General features: G+C 34.7%; 1 protein-coding gene across 1 annotated transcript in view; it reads left to right on the top strand.

Moving 5' to 3' along the window:
• Positions 1 to 2,094: 2,094 nt before the first annotated feature.
• Positions 2,095 to 19,888, top strand: part of LOC131848853 (coronin-6) — a 31,148-nt gene continuing 13,354 nt past the window's right edge. The window contains exons 1-2 of the mRNA XM_059198800.1: positions 2,095 to 2,211; positions 2,352 to 2,549. Coding sequence (XP_059054783.1) covers positions 2,352 to 2,549 — 198 coding nt within the window. The 5' untranslated portion in view covers positions 2,095 to 2,211. The remainder of the gene's footprint in view (positions 2,212 to 2,351; positions 2,550 to 19,888) is intronic.

The raw sequence follows: 19,888 nt of genomic DNA, 5'->3' as shown, positions 1-19,888 counted from the left end.
ACTGACACTGACAATGACACTACTGTACACTACAGATTGTAATTGGCTACATGACATTGACAGTCAAACTGTTCTTATTGCCAGTCACAAACTTTAAAATCTACTTATTCTACACTCATACATACTTATTTAACACAAAAAAATAAATAAGAATTTTCGGGCTCCTCTTAAGTTAGGTTAAGTTTACTTTATTTATATTCGTGACAGATTTTTTAAGTATCACGCCCTAAGAGGCTTAAATCCAGTCACCCGGTTGTTGTTTCCCCGGAGTTGATGTTGGGAACTTTCACATAAAAAAAAATGAATGAATACGAAAAAAAATTAATGTGAAAATATAAATCGTTCAACGAATTACTTTTTGATAGTTAATTTTCTTTACACCGTACACATTTACATTACACGTACTATTATTATTTATTTATTACCGTCTAGAATGTATGTCGTATGAAACAACGTACTTAAGAAAATTTTACATTATTACTTACATTTACATTAATTGTATGACCAATTATTTTATTCTATAAGTACTTTATGATATTGTCAACTGTCATGTAAATCACATAAATATGTAAACGATATATTACAATTCCCAAAGTTTAAAATAAATCTTTTTAATAAAATGTTGTCTTTTACACAAAGAGTCTACGCCAAAACTATTTTATCGTAATTGTAAATAACAAATATTCTACAAAATACGAAAAATTACCAAATAAAGTGTAAATATTAATAATAAGGTAACATTCCAGATCTCCACAGACTAAACAATAACCTAAATTTTCGTTCGGATACACAATAAACATATTATTTGTCTAGCTACTAAATAATGAAATTGGCGGTCTTACAATAAATATTTAATTATATTATAGATATAAAGAAAATATATAACTTTTCTTAGTTTATTTAAGTGTTTAACAGTTGGTAGCTTTCGTATAATTTTATTTAAAAATCCGTCATTTTATTTGTAAATTAACTGTCTGGCTGCAAAGTTAAAAAAAGTTTTCGTCTACCCTACTTTAGACTAAGGTTATGTTTAGTGGACACTAGCTATTTAAATATAAAGTAATATCGCTACATTTGAGACCTAAAAATTACACAGATAAAATCATGGATATCGACATGGTGAGTTTTGTATTAATTATAATGGTGTATATAAAATTTATTGAAGTTGTTATTATTGACAAAACTGCGCTTAATTTTAGAACCAATACGGTGACCAAATCAGTCACAGTATTTTTCGAATGAAAATTACTAAGTAGAACTCTAAATACAGGTTGTGAACACTGAGCTTATTCAGTTTAGAATATCGTTCGTATTTAATTTACATAAGTACTTACGTTCTGCCGCTTAATTAATATTTCTATTTAAAAATATAGATAATATTTTCTGGATAACCCAATTAGAAATCACGTGAAACTTAGAATGGAGAATAAATAAACACGGATTTCAGTGATTTTTAAATTATTCTATAAGTATACATTATATATTATTCTATAAGCAGTTTTGTAATGTTTGTGTAAGTAGTGGGTATACCACTTCTTCACATTTATATACAATTCTTGACCACTGACTAAATGGTAGTTTTGTTTTTCAGCAAGAAGTAAAAAGACATAATAGTTTCACTAGTCCTAAAACAAGAGCGCCAGTTTCGAAAAGAGTCGGAAGAGAACGATGCCACAGTTATCACTCCCAAACTCCGACAAGAAAATCAGAACCAGACACCCGTCTACAAGTGCCAAAAGTGAGTTTTAATTTTTTTTTATTTGAAAGAGAAGATCATAATATAAATATTTGTTTCTAGTCTTGTCGTTGTAAACATAATAATAAAATACGAACGCACTTTAACTCAACTGTGTTTTTGACGTTGGCAAGGTGCGTTCTAAATAAACAAATTATTATTTTAAATAATGAACTTAAAAAATATAATACTTAAATTAAAAATATTGTAATTTATAATTACAACTTCTACACATTTTCTTTCAATATTGCATCGCATCGCAATATTTTATTCCAAATAGCTTGACGTCAGTTTGTAATCAGTTAAATGTAGCGGCCGTAGGCATTACCAAATATGGAGTTCGCTCGTTTTCCCAACCGTCCTCCCTTGTATCCTTAGCAGCTCTCTATTTTATTTTCTATAAATTATTGAGCAATTTTCAAATGATTTCATTGTGTTCTCTTGTATAATTAACATAATTTCCTCTTATAAAAAAAGTGAGTTGGTATTCATTCCAAGTATTTTATGTCAAAATTTAGGTCATTATTGAATGATAGGTTATGTTATATGCAATTGCTCATATAAAACGTAATGTTTATTGTTTTGTTGTTAACTGTGTGGTAATTTCGCGTTACAGATGTCGTTTAGAGTGGTTCGTAGTTCAAAATTCCGCCACGTTTACGGGCAAGCCCTCAAAAGGGAGCAGTGTTATGAGGGTATAAGGGTGTCTAAAAGTTCGTGGGATTCTACGTTTTGTGCCGTGAACCCTAAGTTTCTGGCGATTATCGTCGAGTCAGCCGGCGGAGGAGCCTTCATAGTGCTACCACACAACAAGGTGAGTACCTAAACGATTGCACTTCATGTCACTTTTTCACGAACTATTTATAAAGTTTATATTTATTGACATTTAGTCATCTAGTCTACATATAGATTTCTAGATTGACACCTATCTGTAGGGTTTAGTAACGAAACTTTGTGTATAAAGAAATAAAAGTTGAATAAAATATAGGAGTAAATTTTGTTGCAAATCTTTTTTTTATTAAATTAACTAAATATATGTAACATTAATAACTATTTTATCATACAATCAATTTAACATTTATATATAACATATTAAATATGTAATTAGAATAAAAAATATTTTGCTTATTAAATTTTCTAATTAAATGCTGGTAAATTGGATATTTATATTCTAAATATTATCTGTGATATACTTAGAAACTAGAGAAATTAATTAAGATCTCAAATGTATAATAACTGCTTAGCGTTTTAGCATTGAACTGAAAGGAATGAACATTTCTATCATGTTATTTTCTAAGCTATTGAGTTTTCTCATAACTTTCTATAGTTTTTGTAAATTATTAAACACAATTACTATTAGAAAGTAGGTTTGAATATTTATGATTTAATGGTTTAAATGTTTCTGAAAATTTAATTTTTACAATTATTTGTTGTTCATAATAACATATTATTATTATTAAGACCAATAAAATAAATTAAACAAATTTCTACTCATAGTGAAATAATCAATATTTTAATATATAATGAATAATTATTCTCTAGAAGACTAAATACAATATATAAAAATAAAAAAAAAAGTATAAAGAAATTGCAGCATGGTATTAAAAAAATAGAATCTGCAATAAATCTATGCAATAAAGAGACTAAATACAATATATAAAAATAAAAAAAAAATCTGCACTATGGTTGACTGGAAGAAAATGCTTCGTGGTGTTAAGTCCTATATTTCTCCTAATATTACCTTTAATATTGTGTGCGTTATAATTAAAAATAAATAAATCTTAATTCTTCATATTAACTGACAATGAATGTGTGTAACTATGATTCATATTTGATATATGCCTTTAAATATTTATGAAAAAGATAACTCGCTGTATTTGACTAAGTGAATCAATGCACAGAAATAGTGAATCAATACCTATATCAGCAGTTGGTAATCTTTTCCTTAGACAAAGAGTACATAGTACAAAAGAAAATAAGTACACAGTATTTATCTTACTTATCTAAACAAAGAGTACATAGTAAAAAAATAGTACATAGTACAAAGGAAAATGAGTACACAGTAGTTATCTTACTTATTTATGTTTTAAAAAAAAATAACTTTTGTACAATGTTGATCGAGCTTAATGCCACATAGCATTCTCTTCCAGCTAATCTCAGGGTATAAATAAGGAAATGCCCCACATTTCCTTATTTATCCTAATTGTTGAGTGAAAGTAGATTTTCAGCTGGTATAGTTATTAATTACTTAAGTAGAGACATCATGTTCTTCAAGTGTGGACATTAGAAACCCACCAGCTGACGCTGCAACACGAAAGACCTGTGCTCAAAAATACACATAAGGGTAGAGTCACTAGTAGTCAACAATATTGCACATGACGCACATATTTACATATTATTTCTGTTTTTTTCCTATTATTTAATATAGAAAAATGTATGTCATTATCATTCTTCTTGTGCTGTTATACTATATGTAATATTGTATTATTTCTTCCTAAAAACTGTGTTTACATAATTATATTTATTTATTTTTATTTTATTTTATTTAAAGCCTTTGTGCTGATGATAAAGTTAGAGTTGGTTTTATTTATTTATTATTTATCTCTCTAGGTTCATCAGCTTGTCCTAAGACATAGGGCTCCTCCAAAAGACTCCATGTTCCTCTATCCAATGTTTTCCTTCTCCATGTTGGTCCTGTCACTGCCCTTATGTCATTATCCCACCTGTTTTCTGTATTATAATATGTAATTATATTTACCAGCCTAATATATATGTAGTCCTTCGTTCACAACTGCTAAACAGTTTACGACAAACCAAGACAAGGAATGTACTGTTATGGAACTAGTTTTAAATTAAGATATTATTTTGTTCAGCCATATTTGAAATGCAAAACTTGAATTTGATTATATTTAGTGTAAAATATTATTATCTTCAGTAACTTAACTAATAATATGTAAGATATTTTTTTAATTAAATAGGTTTATAATTTTTTTGAAGATTATACTGTGTAGGTATATCAGTTTGTTGTATTTTGTAAACAAATGATTTTTTATCTATATAATGACATCCATTATGGATTAAGAGACAGCGTTTATTGTGTTTTAATACTATACTAGCTGTTTTCCGCGACTTGGTTTGCCTTTTTTATGATAGACTTTAGCCTATGTGTGTTTTGGGGATCTATAATCATAGAGAGGCTTGACGGTGTTGGACCCCATGGATGATCACCCATGCGAAGCACCAAAGTTCGAAGTTTCTCCACTCCACGAGTGTACAAAATCCGCTCAGCAGTTTTTGCATGACAGAGTAACAAACTTCTATCCATCCATACTCATAAAATTTTGCGTTTATAATATTAGGCAGATTTTCATTCATTCATTAATCTCAACACAAAAGACGTCCACTGCTGAACAAAGGCCTCCCACAAAGATCTCCACGACGATCGGTCTGCTCGCATCCAACAACTTCCAGCGGTCTTGACCAGTCGTCGGTCCACCTTGCTGGAGGCCTTCCCGCGCTGCGTCTTCCGGTCCGCGGTCCCCCCTGGAGGACTTTACTACCCCAGCGGCCAACTGTCCTACGAGCTATGTGCCCTGCCCATTGCCACTTCAGTTTCGCAATTCGTCGGGCTGTGTCGATCGCTCTGGTTCTTCTGCGGATCTCCTCATTTCTGATTCGATCGCGCAGAGAAACTCCGAGCATAGCCCTCTCCATTGCTCTCTGCGTAATATTAGGAATATTAGTCTTCATTACAATAGTATTTTTTTTAATATTTTGGATAAAAATTTCGTAATTCTACCATTAACAAGTGCAGGGTCATCCGAGATCAAGAGATTATGTTAGTGTTCTGTGGTCGTGCTTAAATACAAGTTGGTCGGCAACGCGGATGTGACATCCCTGGTGTTTTAGGCATCCATAGACTACGGTAACCATTCACCATCAGAGGAGTTGTATACGTATAATTAGTAAAATTTGCGGGATCTTACTATGTTTTATTTATTTGTTTTATTGAGTTTCAAGCCCCATGATGACGGGTGAACTGTTTACCTTGGTCATGAAACACTGCCGAAATATCGGGAACTCAATGAAAACAAAACTGGGGTAAGATCCTGTGATTTTTACTAATTATACGTGTAAATAATTTGCTGTGCCCGCGTGTAGCCCGCGACTTCTTCCGCGCAGGGCACGCAACGGAAGCCCTCATATATATTTTTTCCCCGTTTTGACAACATATATCACTGATGCTTCGCTTCTATTGGTCGTAGCGTAATGTTATATAGCTTAAAGCCTTCCTCGACAAATGGACTATCCAACACGAAAATAATTTTTCAATACGAACCAGTAGTTCCTGAGATTAGCGCATTCAAACAAACTCTTCAGCTTTATAATGTTAGTATAGACTAGCTGTTCCTGCAACTTCGTCAGCATGGAATTTAACTTTTTTCTGAAAAAAAAATTTTTTTTTCTGTAATATAATTAGCCTAAATTATTCCTTATTACATCAGCTACCTGCCAATAAAATTCCCGTCAAAATTGGTCCACCCATATGAGAGATTATCCGACAACAAACAGACAGACAGACAAAAATTGTAAAAAATGTTATTCTGGTGTCTATACCGTATTTATGCATGTAGTAAAAAACGGTTATTTCAATATTACAAACAGACACTCCAGTTTTATTTATATGTATAGATGACAGAGTCAATTTTGAAACAATATAGCAATATTATTATTACTGTATATTGTTTTGATATTGTATGAATACGGCGTATCTAACCACATCATTTTGTAAAACTCAAATATAATTAGTATTAATAAATAACTTGTTATGTTTGATTAACATGTTTATATATTATTAAACAGTTAATATGTTTGTAATGTGTATACAATGTTTGTTTTATCAGTTAATGGTTGATTACTTTGTTGTCTGTATTTCTATCCTTTTCTTTGTAAAGTTCAGGCATACGCCGAACAGCATCCTTTGGTCGCCTTTAATTATTTATTTATTTAAAGCCTTTGTACTGATGGTAAATTTAGAGTTGATTTTGTTTAGTTATTACTAGCTTTTACCCGCGGCTTCGCTCGCTTTTGATTTTTTTACAAAAAATGTTTGTTTTTTTTTATAAAAAGTATCGTTGTCTATTTTTCTATCCTTTCTTTTTAAGGTTCCGAACCAAAACAGAACCTTCTTCTTCTTCTTTCTTCTATGGCAATCAGTCGTTATTTTTACTACCATTTAACAGTACTCTTATTGTATCACTTTGCTAATTTACGTATCAGGTTTTTTATAACAATGCTGGCAATCTGATGGTAAACGGTTACCATAGCCTATAGACGTCTGAAACACCAGGGTGTTATGTGCTCTTTAACGCTTGTTCGTATGTATAGAAAAAAAAGAAATTTACCAGATAAGTGAAAAGATAAACTGGAAATATTCAATTCAAAATATCTTTATTCATGTAGGTCTATTACAGACTCCTATGATATGTCAAATCTACCGTCAGTTCGGAGTGATTTCGAGATGAGAAAAACTGACAGGAAACTCAGCTCGCAATATCAGCAATATCATCCCAATGCTGAACGCAATACGATGTATGTCACTAGTAATAAAGACAAACATACAAGTATGTGTCGCGTTATCTAAAACATGCAATTGAAGTCGCCACAGAACTTATCGTAACAACAATACACCGACCAATGGACGGTATTGTGTTAACTGATATGGTGGAACAATGGAACCTGCTCGGGTTGCGGTGGAAACCGGCTGCGATTACTAGTCAAGTGTATGTTTATTCGATTTTATGTCTGACTGGCTGTTAGGTGCAATTTAATAATAATAATAATAATAATCATTTATTCAGCATAAAAAAGAGTACAGAGTAAAAAAGAAAACTTAAATACTAATAATCGTCTATGCTGAAAAAAGGCTTCCACTCAGCCGGTGCCGCAGCGTGTCACTACAGCGCTGATTTTCAGTGGAGCCACTTGAAAAAAAGAAATAGCATTCGTGATGAATTTAAATATCTAAAATGAAGAATCAGTTAAATGGATGAATTATAAGTATGTGTGATAAATAGAAGAAAAATATATAAGGATAAAAAAGTGTTGATAGAAAGACTTTTGTGTAATATAATATAGCTTGAATATATTTATTTATTTAATCAATATATATATGTATATGTATATATGACTACTGTATTTATCTGCCACGTTTAAGATTTTTGTACTTTAAGTAAATATTTTTTAAAATGATGTTTAAAAGACGAAACTGACCGATAATTAGTAAAAATCACGTATCTTATACGTATAATTAGTAAAAATCACGGGATCTTACCACGTTTTATATTTATTTGCTGAGTTCCCGATATTTCGGTAGTGTTTCAACCACCATGATCACGGGTAAACTGTAATTATACGTATAAATAATGACCGCGTCAAGTTTAAAACAGGTGGAATTTAGTCTTTTTTTTAATTAAAATAAAGTAACTTAGGCTAGTTTTGTCTGAGCTACTTATTATAAGATATCCATCCAGCGATCTAGACCCACGCTAAACAGAGCTTATGTTATGGGAACTAAACTACTGATACAAATTACTTTTTAAATAAATACATAATACATATAGAAAACACCCAGAGCAATACAATTATACTAATAAATACAAATGGTTGTACCGTGTGAGGAATCGAACCCGCGACAATCTGAATTGAGGCGGTATGCTTAACCTCTAGACTACCGAGGCTGGCATTACTTGTGTTTTATATGTCAGTTAGTCAGATGACCCGTCAATTTAATTTTCCATTTACGTAAAATATATTCTTTTTTTAAATCGGTTAGAATACTGTCGATTTGATTGATGTGCCTTTTGTCAGTCGGCCCAAAATGGACAACAATTCGGTAGTTGAAATGCGAATAAAAACTGGTCTGACAGACGGTACAGTCACCATGACGAGTGCATTACCCCGAATTATGTACGTAGCATAACATTAGGTGCCTTTACACGTTACGTTCTCTCACGCTCAAAATACCAAAAAGTCTGTCCCCGAGTATGGCACAACGTATAGTAAATTCAAAAATCATTTATTCATGTAGGACATTTTACTCGCTTATGAACGTAAAATTTTTTATATTATAATTTTTCCCTACCATCCAGTTCAGTATATAGATCCAATTGAGAAGAACTGCCAAGAAACTCAATTGAATTACTTTTTTAGCTCGTTTATTTACAATGTATATTTATATAGTTGTGTCTATGTCTAACATTAAATGAAAATCCCGTGCGTGAACAACTATTTCTATGCACGCTCGTCATTCAATAAGTTCGTCATTGAATAAGTAAGCATTAAGTAGTTTTTCTATATTTATTTTTTTTGACTGCTTTAAATGTATAATAATATATGTATACTAGATGTCTACATATATTATAAGATGCTATTTCAAAATTTATTATTTATCTGCCTTTAACGACACCTTCTTTCTTCTTCACTTTCTTCCTTCTTTCTTCTTCGATTTAGCGCGGGTAATCGTGAATAATTGCATTCTACTATTTTTCGTCTTCACTCTTTCGCGCGTGGTTTTAGCCACGCATTTATTTTACTTTAAAAATATATTCCATACATTTTATTTTTCAAAGACACGTTTTAAAATTTATTATTTAATTATCATTTTGCTCCATAGTCATATGTGTTGTAGAATAGAAAATCATTTATTCAAATAAACTTAAATATCATCTATGCCAGAAGGAATATAGACAGATTCAAAAGAGTTAGTGATTGCACTAATAAAAGCTTACGTAACAATAACAAACTGATTTTACCTAAATGTCGTTTGGCTAAAGTTAGTCATTCGTTTTATGGCAATTGCGTAAGGTTTTACAATAAAATACCAGAGTATGTTATAAATCTGCCAGAAAAAAGATTTAAATGTCAAATAAAACAGTTCCTTTGCAAAAAAGCTTACTATAAAATTGAAGAATTCGTTAACGATAATAATGTTTTTATAGAAAAACTTTAAATCCATAGCACTGACAATATTATCTGATTACATTAATAATGAGTGCGTAGCGACTTCTATGTTGATTATCGCATGCCTCTTACTTGTTATACTGTAATTATTTATATAAAAAAAAACATCTATTAAAAAGAGCAACACACAAGTTTCTTGCTCATTCTTCTTGTGATGACTCCTTCTTTCTTCTTCGATGCATTCCGAATGAGTGGTAGAATCAAAATATGACTATTCAAAAGTGCTTGTAATGAGTTTATTTGAATAAAGATTATTTCTATTTCTATTTCTATTTCTATTTCTTAATTTAAGCACTTTTGAATAGTCAACATATTTTTTAAATCTACCGCTTATTCGGAAAGCTGTCTCATCACAAGAAGAATAAGCAAGAAACTTGTGTGTTGCTCTTTTAGTGTAGAAATTTGACTATGGAGCAAAAACATAATCTGAGTGTCTGTTTTTAATATTGAAATAACCGTTTTTACTACATGTATATGAATATAAATACGGTATATATACATCACAATAACATTTTCTACAATTTTTGTCTGTCTGTCTGTTTGTTCCGGCTAATCTCTGAAATGGCTGGACCGTTTTTGAGGAGACTTTTTTTGGCAGGTAGCTAAGGTAATAAGGAGTAACTTAGGCTATTTTTATTTTAGAAAATAAAGTTAAATTCCACGCATACGAAGTCGCAGGTACAGCTAGTAAAATATAAATTCTAATTGTCTCTACGGTCACGGCACTGTCGACGGCGATCTGCCCCGGTAGCGCCGATAGACCATCCCCTTCGGCCGGAAGTCCTCCTTCATGAAGGTGGGCAGCATGTTGGGTCATTCTTTGCTGCCTCAAAGACGAATCGCGCGTAAAACAGCATACGTGTAAAGACAGCTATTGTGTGCATGCGGCGGCTGTTTTTCGTTGAATTAGCAATTTAACTGCATAACCAGTGAATTGGGTTTAATGAGTTTTGCAATTAGTATTTCATGATAATATATTTGTCGAAGTTGATGGTTATAAATACTCTGCTTAGCGTTGGATTAGTTGGCGCTGTTCGAATTATCCTGAGATATTATTATTATTATTCTATAGAAAACACCGAGACAAACAAGCATAACTCATGAATACGTATGATTGTACCGTCCGAGGTATCGAACCCGCGACCATCGGAAGTAAAGCTAAACCGCTAGACCAACGAGTCCGTCAAAAGAGTAAAGTCAAGTAAAATCAAAATTACGAGTCAATGTATAAAAATTAAATTAAAAAAAAAACAAGAAGAAAATAGTTCCATAGTGATTTAAGAGTTCTGTATTTTACTATCACTTTGTCTTATCTTTGCACTCGTGTTTATGGTTTTTGACGTGACATTGAAGCTGTCACAGAGTTCGTATCTCGCTGATAAGACATTCCTTTTTACCCCATGTTAAAAATGGCATAGATAACGTAATAGGTATGAGGTTCTTATTTATCTATTATCATATGAATACACACGAAAATGTGCTCTTCTCGCAATTTAATAAACCTATTTATTGCTTGATAGCGTATTTTAGGGACCCCAATGGCCGGGTCACGCCGTCTATATGTTTTGATATTTGACCTTCTGTGCATTTGAAATTGGATGACATTTACATAGTATAAAAATAAGTATCTTTCAATCCGTCTCTTCGGTTAGAAGGTTTACCTTTTAAACTAGATTTTAATACAGTTTTTAGCAATACATATAGAGTGATTCAAGAGGAAGGTTTATATGTATAATACATGTACGCCCGAGCGAAGCTGCGGCGAGTAGCTAGTTACATAGTATGAAATAAAGTCCCTGTCGCTGTCTCTATGTATGTTTAAATCTTTAAAACTACGCAACGGATTTTGAAGCGGTTTTTTCAATAGATATAGTGTGATTCTATGGGAAGGTTTATATATATAATACATGTACACCCGTGCGGAGCCGGGCCGAGTAATTAGTAATGTATAAAAACAGTAATAAAGTTACTGTCGCTGTCTGTCCCTATGTACGCTTAAATCTTTAAAACTACGAAACGGATTTTGAAGTGGTTTTTTTTAATAGACTATTAATAATCTTCTATTAAAAAAATCCGCTTCAAAATCCGTTGCGTAGTTAGTTAATAGTGATTCTATGGGAAGGTTTATATATGTAATACAGGTACACCCGTGCGAAGCCGGGCCGAGTAACTAGTATTGTATAAAAACAAAACTGTGTCGCGACATTTCATACCATTTTTAAACTGGCGTGTGTTTGCACGGTTGCACACCGCGCAGCCGGCTCGTCATCCCTCCCATCCACAGCTTAAGAAACCTTAATATACCCATCATGAAAAACCCCATGCTGTAGTCTCGTGAGGAAACCTCGGCAGGTAGTTCATTCCACAATCTAACTGTATGCGGGAGGAAAGGTGTAATTGATTTTGATGAAACTATACAGTAGTATATTGTAGCTTATTCATCAGGCTATAAATTTCAAACGGCTGAAATCGCGGGTATGTCTAAGCTAGTTATATAGTATAAAATAAAGTCGCTGTCGCTGTCTGTCCCTATGTACGCTTAAATCTTTAAAATTACGAAACGGATTCTGAAGTGTTTCTTTTGATAGACTAATAATAATAACAATAGGAAAAAAAAATCATCTATATTTTAAAAACATCCTAATTGTACAAAAGAACCTAAAATTGTAATAAAAATATATATAATATGATGATAAACTAATATAATAATAATAATAAAAAAATTATTTGCAATAGATTTTGGGTACATACATATATGATGTTATACAAAAACATGGCCCTTGCAAAATCTGCTTATATCAAGCGTACAAATCTTTAGTTAATTAAATTATCGATTATTTATATAATTATGAATTATTGTATGTAGGTATATGTCAATTTGTATATAAATCTAAATGTCATGAGGAACAATTTATTATTTTAATATTCCAAAAACTCTTTAATTCAGTAAAAACACTTGGAAACTAACCATTCATGCAGTTTTCTTTTAAATAATATTCCAGAGAGAGTTCTTATATCGTCAGGAAGCTTATTAAATATTTGTATCGCCATACAAAATGGACTCTTTTTAGTTATGGATAGTTTTATTGTAGGTACTTTTATTTTACTTGTATGGCTGTCGCGTACTGATTTATTCATCATTGTCTGTTTTAGAGGAAAATATTTTGGTTGTTCTTTAACGAATATGTATAATTGTTTAATATATAAACATGCTAAGGTAAGCAGTTCAAGAGAAAGGTTTATATATATAATACATGTACACCCGTGCGGAGCCGCGGCGAGTAGCTAGTATTGTATAAAAACAAAACTGTGTCGCGACATTTCATACCACTTTTAAACTGGCGGCGTGTATTTGCACGGTTGCACACCGCGCCGGCCGGCTCGTCATCCCGCGTGGGCGGACCCTTATGCCCGCAAGATTCAAACAATGTATAAATAGATGTAATGTAAATAATAATAACTAATAATAGATTTGTGTGTTAATTCACATTTGTTTTAAATATAGCTCGTGATTGAGATTGATGAGTGTGCCAGATGACGTTGATGATGACACAGTACACGGATCGGTGTTTTGTTGGTATGAGGATTATAGCGAAATTAATTGGTAGGGAGAGGGTGTTGTTTGTAATGCAGACTATTTTATTTTTTATTTATTTCAGGCTACTAGTCCCATATTATAAACTAGCTTTTGCTCGCGGCGCTAGCGTTCATTTATCCCTTTAAGGGTGTAATTTATCAAAATCCTTTTTTAGGGAATGCATACGTCATAGTAGCTTTATGCATGCAAAATCTCAGTCCGATCGGTTTAAAATTGACAAAGTTTCATACAAATTGTCATCCCCTATTTTATCCCCTTGGGGGTAGAATTAATCAAAATCCTTTCTTAGCGGATGCTTACGATAGGACATCTACCTGCATGCCAAATTTCAGCCCGATCCGTCCAGTGGTTTGGGCTGTGCGTTGATAGATCACTATGTCAGTCAGTCACATTTGAGTTATTCACATTTGAGTTATATAATATTTAGATATTAGTGCCTAAGATAATTGTAATAGATTGTAAATTTGTTTGATAGGTGTGGCAAATACCAGACGGACAGTCACCTTTGAGTTATATATATTTAGATACCTTATAGACTAACATACATATGAATCGTGACAAATTCACCAAAAATTTCTCAAGATTGTTTCCAGGTCAACCAGACATTGCTAGCAATAAGACCATCAGTCCACATTACTAACATCCACTTTCGCCCCTGTAAGTTAGGTTAAGTTATTTTAATTTATACTCGTCGAAAGAGGCTTCAATAAAGCCCCCTGTGGTTGTTGGTTGTTGCCCCCGAAGTCGATGCCGGGGCAAAGGGGTTCGCCCCGAGGCCCCAACCTTTATCTCCATAGGGGGGTGCAGATGACCAGTAATTCCTAAAATGGTAGTGTTTAATAGTTTTTTATTGATTTAATATATTTGTTATGCATAATTAAAAAAAACAAGAATGCTATATTCTCCGCTCCTTCTTTATATAAACTACTAGCTGGCCCGCGCTACTTCGTCTGCGTTTCATTTCTCCACCATTTCTATGTTTTTCATTGCAACTCCGCTCCTATTGGTTTTAGCTTGATATTATATAAGCTTAAAGTCTTCGACAAATGGACTATCCAACACAAAAATAATTTTTCAATTTGAATCAATAGTTCCTGAGATTAACTCGTTCAAACAAACTCTACGGCTTTATAATATTATATATACTAGCTACTCGCCCCGGCTTCGCCCGTGTGTACATGCATTATACATATAAACCTTCCTCTTGAATCATTCTATCTATTAAAAAAATTCTTTAGAATCCGTTGCGTAGTTTGAAATATTTAAGCATACATAGGGACGGACAGACAGCGATAGCGACTTTGTTTTATACTATGTAATGATATATATAGTATAGATAAGTGTGCGCAATTTTCGTGCGTTTTTGTAGCCCTACAAAGTTTTTGCTTATGATGATTCATTTGTAACAATCGTTGCACTAATGGCTAAATAATTACAATTACTAATACATTCATTTATATTCCATTACATTAGTTATTTTGAGTGTTGTTGTGATATTTAATATGTATTAGTCATTGAAATGGTTATTTATGGATTGACAAGTATTTATTTATAATTTCTTTTATTGTATAGTATACTAGCTGTTCCCGCGACTTCGTCCGCGTGGAATTTAAATAAAGTAGCCAAGCTACTCCTTATTACATCTGCTTGCCAAAAAAGTCCCGTCAAAATCGGTCCAGCCATTTCAGAGAGAAGCCGGAACATACAGACAGAGAGGCAGACAAAAATTGAAAAAATGTTATTTTGGTATCTGTACCATATCTATATTCATATGCGTGTAGTAAAAAGGGTTACTATAATATTACAAACAGACACTCCAATTTTATTTATATGTATAGATGAGTATACGCAATAGCGGAGCGGCAGTCAGTTGAAGCCGTGTTTGAAGACCACGATTGTATTATTCTTTACTAATAGTATATACAAATTATCGTATGTACGTGAGAATTAATACATACACAGTGCGCCATTGTTTGGTATCACCACGACTCGCACGTTTCGCTGGTGAATCATGTTCACCTAATCGAGTAATCGCATATTATCGCATATTTAACGGAACTGTGCTCGGAATTCAACGTTGGAAACTGTTCTTACTATATCATTCTTCAACCATATCATAAATCGTGTACAACAAGGCAATACACCACCCCAGGTCTTGTGCTGAAAAACAGCGTTGCAGCGCTCCAGCCGCTGCAGCATTATGCTGAGCACGGACCTATTTAGTAGATGCTTCGACAGACATACACATGCACACATATGCGCACACAATTAATTTGTGTACTTTTTTTTTTGTAATTGTCGCACTGTTTGCTATTCTTTTTTTTTGTTTGTTTAATGTGTGTTTTAGTTTTTTCTTCTACTGAATAAATATCATTTCATTTCATTTCTCTGGCAAGAAATTACATGTTTCCTGTCCAAACGTTGGTGGACATTCATTTCATTACGTGAAACAAATTTAGTTTCTCTATTTAAAAAAAACCGCTTCAAAATCCGTTGCTTAGTTTTAAAGATTTAAGCCTACATAGGGACGGACAGGCAGCGACAGCAACTTTGTTTTATACTATGTTATGAAGGGATGGTGAAGTAATGGTTCACCCGCCTGCACTACGGTGCACTAAAGGTTTATGCTATCGGGGCACCAGTGGAGGATGATAAGATGAACGTAAGGTCAGGTTAGTTAGCCCATCGTGGCAAATTCTCCTGGGATTTATCATGATGTTTTCCAGGGGAACCGCGAAATCCTGCGTTAATGGTTACGCTGGCCGGCCATCAGTGGAGGATGATAAGATGAACATAAGGTCAGGTCAGTTAGCCCATCGTGGCAAATTCTCCTAGGATTTGTCATGATGTTTTCCAGGGGAACCGCGAAATCTTGCGTTAATGGTTTACGCTGGCCGGCCATCAGTGGAGGATGATAAGATGAACATAAGGTCAGGTCAGTTAGCCAATCGTGGCAAATTCTCCTAGGATTTGTCATGATGTTTTCCAGAGGAACCGCGAAATCTTGCGTTAATGGTTTACGCTGGCCGGCCATCAGTGGAGGATGATAAGATGAACATAAGGTCAGGTCAGTTAGCCAATCGTGGCAAATTCTCCTAGGATTTGTCATGATGTTTTCCAGGGGAACCGCGAAATCTTGCGTTAATGGTTTACGCTGGCCGGCCATCAGTGGAGGATGATAAGATGAACATAAGGTCAGGTCAGTTAGCCCATCGTGGCAAATTCTCCTGGGATTTATTATGATGTTTTCCAGGGGAACCGCGAAATCTTGCGTTTGTGGTTTACGCTGGCCGGCCATCAGTGGAGGATGATAAAATGATTATCCTCCACAGAGTGGGTTCGGTCAGGTCAGTTAGCCCATCGTGGCAAATTTACCAGTAATTTATCACAATGGTTTCCAGGAGAAATGCTTAGAGGTCAACCCGACAGTAGTAATTTAACAGAACTGTGCTTGGAATTCAACGTTGAAAGCTGTTCTCCGGCAAGAAATTACAAGTCCAAACCTTAGGTGACAATCATTTCATTACGTCGCTCAAATTTTGTTATACACCCTTCCTCCCTTCATAGATCCGTTCCACAAAAACACTATTTTAAAGTTAGCACGAAAGGTATCGTTCTGTGAAACCGTAAAGGCCAGCTGCTTCAAAAAGCATAAAAAGCATTAGAATAAGAATAGTACGAAACATGTTGTGTTCGTTTGTTTCACTGACAAAATTAGAGACCGTGCTGGCTTAGTAGTTAGTAAACTGCCATATAAAAGATCCTGAGTTCAAAGCTAGGGACACACATTTGCTCCCTAATTCGATGTGGCTGGAAAACTACCGCGGCTTCGCAGAAAATTCGCAGGAATTTTCTTCACCACTCAGTTAAAGAAATATCAATTCAGAATGAAATCAGGAATACAAATGATAAGGTTATTTTTTCTGCTGTCGTATTATTTTGGTATAAATAAGTTACTAGACCACTCTCTCAGCGTCTTCAGAATTGCATTATCGCAAATAACCTGCAAACTTTTTATAGGCAACTAATGGAGTTGTCATTAACATTGGCCACGGGTTCATAAAATGTTACACACCAAACATTTGAACCAAACTATTGTAAAATACGACCAATATTTGTATTAGGATCTGAGTAGTAAGTATCTATAGGTTTTTTTGTAGTAGTGCGCACAGTTTAGATTCACCTTTTTATTTTTGCAGACCGGAGTCTGCATTCCTATTTGCTCAGGATGATTTAGATTTTTGAGGTATTTTTATGTGGTTTAATTTGTTGGGAGATTTTTAAATACTTTATTTATTTATTTAAGATGCACAATGTATAACCGTTTGTTGACAAGATATAGAACATATATTGATTTGATTGTATCATAAAGGCGGATCTCTTAAATGTTCTGGAACGACGTTAGGTACAAAAATATAATATAAAAATTTGATATTCATAACCGGCTAAAATGTCCTACGCGTATAAATGATTTTTGAATTTTAATTTGAATTTGGAGGAGGTGAAATACGGTAGGAAAGTGTGCAGACAAAGTCGCGGAGAAAATAGTGTCAAATGAAATAAGTGGCGTGCTTGTGTTTTATTAGGCACTTACACAATTTGTGTGTAGCCGACTGCGAATCTAAAAATATGAAAGCCAAGCAAATCTCCAGAAAGTTGAGTGTACCGTCAACCTCTTTGGACTAGGGTTGTCACGTTATCGTGGTGCCAACGCGACCTCGCCACTCCGGCAATGGCGCTCGTGATGAATGGGTGACAATCCCACACACCCTCTCGACACCCCTCTGACCGTGACGGACTATAGAAGATTTTTCCACAGAATATAAAAGATTTTAACACATGATTCCGCCAGTGTCACGGTAGAATGTTAGTAGTTAAGAGGTAGACTTAACTAGGGAGTAGTGACAGCATTGCTACCAATATACCACACTATCATCGCAAATAAAGCAGTGTGCTCAACCGCTAAACCACCGAGACCGTCATGTCATAATAATAGACACACGGATAACAAAACCATAAAAAGTAGCAATATTAAGTTTTATACATTTTAATTATAAAGGGAGGAAAGGATTGTCAGTATAGGGGATTAATAACCCCATTGCTATCTATGTACTACGTCAGGTCGATCTCCACGTAAGCCTCATAGATCTTAGTTAATTCCTCGTAAATTTTCCACGATGAGCTAACTGACTTGACGTCATGCTCATCCTATGTTCCTCCACTTTAACGCCAATGCTGGAGTTGCAAGGACACGGTAGCGTCTACCGCTACTCCAGCGACGTTGGCCCGCCCTGCAGATGGTATAGGGCAGGTCCCATCTCGTTGTTAGGGCGATCTATTGAGGAAACGTGTGGATCGTCATGCTCATCCTATCGTCCTCCACTGCCAGAGTATACCGTATTTAACGCCAATGTCGGAGTTGCGACGACACGGTAGCTTCTACCGCGACTCCAGCGGCGTTGGCCCGCCCTGCAGATGGTATAGGGCAGGCCCCATCTCGTTGTTAGGGCGATCTATTGAGGAAACGTGTGGATCGTCATGCTCATCCTATCGTCCTCCACTGCCAGAGTATACCGTATTTAACGCCAATGCCGGAGTTGCGAAGACACGGTAGCTACTACAGCGACTCCAGCGGCGTTGGCCCGCCCTGCAGATTGTATAGGGCAGACCCCATCTCGTTGTTAGGGCGATTTATTGACGAAACGTGTACATGCACGCGCACGCTTCCAAGGCTAATTAGTTGAGGCGCAGCCTAAACTACTGCGTTAGGTCCTATTCGATCCATTCGGTCCTTCTATTTCAGACTAATCTAATGCTGTTGGCCGCAGCTGGCCTTTACAGCTTCACCGGACGATAGTGCAGATGGCATTCCAAACCTGCGGAAGGACTTGAAGCCCAACTCCCGCGTGACGGATGCGATTTTAGTCTGAGGGCACCAATAAGGATTCTAACCTCGGCTCATGCACTCGTAATTTCGATTCCCGTTTGAATTGGACGGGGGATCGATGTGGAAGGGTGTGAAAATGTGGATACACACGCACGCCTCTTTTGCAATTTAGTGCCGGCGCTGCCTAAAATGAGTGTGTCAACCCTGGCCGCGACCTACATAAAGGCAGTGCTGATTATACCACGCCACGACGCCGCGCTGCCAAAACATAGCCGCTAATTGTTTGAGATATAATTACTAATCACTACTTTCACATCATTGTTTCGAGTGAAAGTGGCAGGACTTTGTGATTGTTAAATGTCAACTGTAGTGTTTTTTATGGATGATAATGGATTGGTGCAAGTGGATGGAGGAGGGCTATGCCAAAAGGCACACTGAAATTAGAGACATATTATAAAAAAAAAAAGAATTTGTATACTATAGTTAAAAAATAAAAAACATTTGTAAATTTCAGAATAAATGGCTTATTATAATGGATTGGTGCACCCGCCTGCGCTAACGGTTTACGCTGGCGGGGCACCAGTGGAGGATGATAAGATGAGCATGAGGTTAGGTCATTTAGCCCATCGTGATATAATCACCAAGA

Source organism: Achroia grisella, unplaced genomic scaffold (genome assembly GCF_030625045.1).
Source record: "Achroia grisella isolate CSIRO2021 unplaced genomic scaffold, CSIRO_AGI_Agris_v1 utg598, whole genome shotgun sequence".
In the NCBI taxonomy this organism is placed as follows: domain Eukaryota; kingdom Metazoa; phylum Arthropoda; class Insecta; order Lepidoptera; family Pyralidae; genus Achroia; species Achroia grisella.
This window is presented reverse-complemented; position numbering and strand designations above follow the sequence as displayed.